Consider the following 5175-nt stretch of genomic DNA (forward strand, 5'->3'; position numbering starts at 1 on the left):
TTCCTAAAATTGTTCATTAATAAATATCATAAGGGCACTCCTTGACTGGATCTCTTTGTAAAGTAGTGATTACTACACATTTACGCAAACAATCAACGTACATTCCTTTAAAATCGTGTTTTAAAAATATAATTTTAATTAATGAATAATGCTAGAGATGGACCTATATAACTAGTAAGAATTTGTCACATTAGCAGTTTGTAGAAATGATGTAAAATAGTTTGTATTTGTAACATTATTCTTAATTAATTACATGATTATGATTTCATAATTTGAGTGATAATTACAATTTGTACAAGCTTATTGAAATTGTGTTTTCAAAAACACGATTTCAATGAGGGTGCAGGATTATATGCACTGATGACTATATAACAAGATTTAACAATTTTTATAACATATTTATTTTAACTTACCTTGAATTTCGGTATTTTTTTTTTATTATTATTTCATTTTATTACGACTTTTTGGGAATGACAAAATTTAAGTACATATTTTAGGTGCTGTTCTTTAGATTTTTATCTTAAGATCTAGTCATGCGACTATTTAACTAAAAAATATATTTTTATTTCATGAAAAAAAAATCTATACGACAGAATTTTAAAATAGGAACTTAAGAAACATCGCCTAAGCATTGTATGTAAATCTTGCTTTTTGAGAAAATGTTTTAAAATTCTGTTATCACCTAGAAGAACCCAATGAAAAAACACAGCAACATCGTCAGCACTAGCTTCATAGTGCCATAGTCAATTACATTTTGTGCACGTCGCATCCCAACTACCTATGTAAGATTATAAGATCTTTCATTCTAGTCTGTACATCTTTGTATCCATCTTCAATGTTTAATTCACTCTTCCTCTTAATCCTAGTCTTATGTTTGTTTGTAAATCCTTGTCTTTCCGACCCAAGAGCCACAGAGGCTGCTCTCATATGCACCAACAAAACCTCCCCAATGCCACAGCGCCAAACCTACATAAGCAACTTCTTGGCAGCCATGACCACAGTGACCCCTTTGATCGCCACACAAAGATACGCAGCTGTAGTGAACGGTACTGGTAATACCACAGTTTATGCTTTTGGTGAGTGCATGAAAGATCTAACTAAAAATGACTGTGATCTTTGCTTTGCTCGGTGCAAGACTCAGATCCTCAGGTGTTTACCATTTCAAAGAGCCATCCGTGGTGGCAGACTTTTCTATGATGGGTGTTATCTAAGGTACGATGATTACTATTTCTTCAATGAGGCTTTGAGTGTGCAAGACAAGACCGTGTGTGGAGCCCAAGAGTTTGTTGGGAATGGTTCTGTTTTTAGCGCTAATGTTAATCAGTTGGTGATGAATCTAAGCGTGGAAGCACCTAAGTTTGATGGGTTTTCTGTGGGGTTTGTGACCAAAGAAAATGTCACGGTTTATGGATTGGCTCAGTGTTGGGAATTTGTGAATGGTTCTGATTGTGAGTACTGCTTGGCCAATGCGGTTTCTAACATTAGTTCATGTACTCCAAAAGAAGAAGGAAGGGTCCTGAACACTGGTTGTTATTTGAGGTATTCAACAGAAAAGTTCTATTACAATTCGACTGAACCTGTTAGAAACAGTAATCAAGGTGAGTTTGGTTCCAATGAATTTTTTCATTTCTTGTTCTGTCTTTCCTTCATCGAATCAAATGGGATTTTAATGTTTACTGTCCTTTTTAGTCGTTTATAAATTTCAAGTAAGATTCTATTCCATTTCCACTGCGGCACAAAGTGACTAAAAAGTGGGATTTGAATTAGCCCATATTGTCTAATTTTATGCCATGAAAGGATAAATTTTGATGCTTTGTTGTTGGTCCATTTTGGTTTCAGTACAATAATGAATTCTAAATTTTCCATTTTGGGTCAGATTCACCAATTGTAAATTTGATAGAATATTAATTCTTCATTAGAATTAACATTAACATCTTTTTTAATAGAAGTGTTTGTGAAAAATTCTTCATACACTAAAAATCTCAGCAACATCAATGATTACTTAATTAGATAATTTGGTGTGCTAATTGCTTGACTTCTATTTTGATTAATGAGGTTCACGGAGTAACATGTTAATCTATGTTAGGAAGCAAGTTAGCTATAACTTTGGCTGCAACATCATCTGCTTTGGCTCTTTTGCTGGTTATTGCAACGGTTGTCTTCATTGTGAGGAAGAATGTACTAAAGAGGAGGGGAGGTACCTATTTTGATATATGAGATTTTGAAAGACTTTGTTTGGACTCTGGAATTAATATATAGCTTACTTGATCTGGCATTTGTTTCAGAGAGAGAGCAACTAGGCCCTTTGTTGGCCACTGTGAACAACTCCAAACTCAATTATTCGTATGAAGTTCTTGAAAAGGCCACAAATTACTTTCACCATTCCAAGAAACTGGGTCAAGGAGGATCTGGTTCTGTTTACAAGGTAATTTTAGGTCTACTTTTTGGAGACTTTTTATTTTTGCAAATGAAATTAACTAGGTACATTTCTTTGTGTCAATATAGGGAGTTTTGCCAGATGGGAAGGTTGTTGCCATTAAGAGGCTTTTCTTCAATACCAGACAATGGGTGGATCATTTCTTCAATGAAGTCAATTTGATCAGCGACATCCATCACAAAAATCTTGTAAAGTTGTTGGGATGCAGTATTGCAGGCCCTGAAAGCCTTCTTGTTTATGAATATGTGCCAAATCAAAGCCTCCATGATTACTTTTCTGGTTGTAATTTAATCTTGAATTACTATTTATGTAAGAATAAAACCCTTTCTCACTTAATTTATGTACTTACAAGTGTCTCCTTATTTGGTTCAGCGAAAAGGAAGTTACAGCTGCTAAAATGGGAGGTGAGGTATAAGATCATATTGGGTACGGCTGAGGGCTTGGCCTATCTCCACGAAGAATTAGAAACGAGAATCATTCATAGAGACATTAAATTAAGCAATATACTGCTTGAAGAAGACTTCACGGCAAAGATTGCAGATTTTGGACTTGCTAGATTATTTCCAGAAGATAAGACACACATCAGCACTGGCATTGCTGGCACACTGTAAGTGCAAGACCATCTTTGGTTTTCTTTCTTGGTCCGGAATAGCATTTATCATTCCTGTGTTTAATGTCCTCCTCATGTGGGAAAAATTCTTTTGTCTTGGTCCTTAAGGTTTTTCCTAGTTATTTCTTTTTGTAACATGAACAGATATTTCATCATTACATTATATATGCAATTCAGGCAATGCCATGCTTGTCTCTGTGCATTTTAAAGGATGTTTAGATGAACACCTCCAATCTGTGTTAGTTAACTACTCTCTCGGTGCCATTGTTACGAAGTGTTTCATATAATGTATTAATTCAGGGGACGGTAGAACCAAAGTTGATATTCTCATTATAAACAGGTAATTGTTCATTGTGTTATATAATTATATGTTAGGTACATACTAAGAAAGCATTAGTTTTTCCAGGATCAAATTTTTAGTCTTATTTTCAAGTCCTTTTTGTTTATTGGAAAGTATTACCACAGTGAAAAAGACAATATTAGTAAAGTATCAATTCCTCTTCCTTTTGTTCTGTTCACAGATTGACATTCCACCCTTACAGCTTTGCAGTATACAATGTAATATCTCTGCTTACAAATACATCTCTTATTTGACATTAATCATATTTGCATATGTAGAGGTTACATTGCCCCAGAGTATGTTATTCGCGGCATATTGACAGAGAAAGCAGACGTTTACAGTTTCGGTGCTCTGGTAATTGAAGTTGTATCTGGAAAAAGGAACAATACCTTCTTTCAATATTCACATTCCATCATACAAATGGTAATCTTTTTTCCTTTGGCATTTCTGCTAATTTAGGCTTCAATGACAAATAATCCTCCCCTAACAAAACCTTCTTACTTCCTATCTTTTTTAAAGGTCTGGAACCTTTATGGAATAGGTAGGGTATGCGAAGCTGTTGATCCAGCCTTAGAGGGTCAGTTCCAAGAAGAGGAGGCATCTCGATTACTTCAAATTGGGCTACTATGTGTACAAGCCTCTGCGGAGCTGCGGCCATCAATGTCAACGGTAGTGAAAATGTTATCTGATAATCAAGAAATTCCTCAGCCAACACATCCGCCGTTTCTCAATTCCAGCAGTGCAGAAATCAGTCAATCTAGACCATCTAGAACTTACAATTCTCAGCCTGAGTCCTACACTCACACTTCAGGGAACAACTCAACAGAAAGTGGGATTAAGCCTATATAAATACTTAAACCTTCTTAAACATATTTAACTTTATTCCCTTGCTTTAAATTCTTTCATTCGATCCATTCCACCGGGTGTGGCTGTTGCCAACTTGAAGGTTCTCTGCTTCCAGGATTTTCTATCCCACGTTTTTGCTACTTGAATTGGTAGCACAATGGAATTTGTTTGCTCAAAGATACTACAATACAAGCTGAAATGGTTTGAGTGACTCAGAGCTGTTTGTAATAGTCCCCGGTGGCATGGACGACGCTACAGGTTATTCAGGGAGGTTCAAATGAACCCCCTGACTTCAAATTTATATATATATATATATATATATATGCAAAATATTTTGTTTAGTTTAATACTTTAATTTATTCTTAAAAATGTTTTTTTTTTTTTTTGACACCTTGACTTAAATCTTGTACACCCTTATTACAAGTATATCAGCCTCTAAAGGTAAAAATTAAGTGTTTGTGAATGGTAAGTTTCACTCTTTATTATAAATTTATATTATATGTGTGTGAGTGTGTCAAATATATTACTTTTTATTATAATGTTATTTGTGTGAATTATGATGTGTGTATAGTATAAATATATAATATAATTTAACAATTAGGAAATAGAGAGAATTTTTTTTTTTACATGTTTGTGTATTGTTATCATATTATAATATATATATATATATATATATATATTTTTTTTTTTTAAGTTAGTAAAATTCAAGAAAAAAATTGTAAAGTTAGTGATTGTTTAAGCATTTGATTAGTTAAGTAGACACGTAGTAGATAATATTATGTAATATGAATAAGTATGATTGTGTGTGTCAATAATTAATACGGAGCCAATGAATTGAGAATTGAGATTAGTCATTTAGTTTAAAATATTTTTATAAAAACAAAAATAAATAGATAATAACAACTACATAAAGATAAGAAATGTTAGGCAAATTTAAAAAAA

At 33.5% G+C, this 5175-nt stretch overlaps 1 protein-coding gene across 1 annotated transcript; it reads left to right on the top strand.

Annotated features, from left to right (window-relative positions):
* The first annotated feature begins 835 nt into the window (after nucleotides 1–835).
* LOC115982605 (cysteine-rich receptor-like protein kinase 3) lies at nucleotides 836–4471 on the top strand. The gene is made up of 7 exons (XM_031105247.1): nucleotides 836–1598; nucleotides 2087–2197; nucleotides 2286–2425; nucleotides 2506–2716; nucleotides 2810–3044; nucleotides 3666–3810; nucleotides 3907–4471. The coding sequence occupies exons 1-7, from the start codon at nucleotides 836–838 to the stop codon at nucleotides 4234–4236; spliced, it is 1935 nt and encodes a 644-aa protein (XP_030961107.1). The 3' UTR covers nucleotides 4237–4471.
* The last annotated feature ends 704 nt before the right edge of the window (nucleotides 4472–5175 follow it).

The sequence above is a fragment of the Quercus lobata genome, chromosome 3 (genome assembly GCF_001633185.2).
Source record: "Quercus lobata isolate SW786 chromosome 3, ValleyOak3.0 Primary Assembly, whole genome shotgun sequence".
NCBI lineage: Eukaryota > Viridiplantae > Streptophyta > Magnoliopsida > Fagales > Fagaceae > Quercus > Quercus lobata.

What these genes read in the sequence shown, in the direction of transcription:
- LOC115982605 (XM_031105247.1), top strand. Translation starts at nt 836, where the DNA reads ATGTTTAATTCACTCTTCCTCTTAATCCTAGTCTTATGTTTGTTTGTA. An exon ending in TGTACTAAAGAGGAGGGGAG is followed by an intron (nt 2,198 to 2,285) that starts GTACCTATTTTG and finishes CATTTGTTTCAG; the next exon opens with AGAGAGAGCAACTAGGCCCT. An exon ending in GATCTGGTTCTGTTTACAAG is followed by an intron (nt 2,426 to 2,505) that starts GTAATTTTAGGT and finishes GTGTCAATATAG; the next exon opens with GGAGTTTTGCCAGATGGGAA.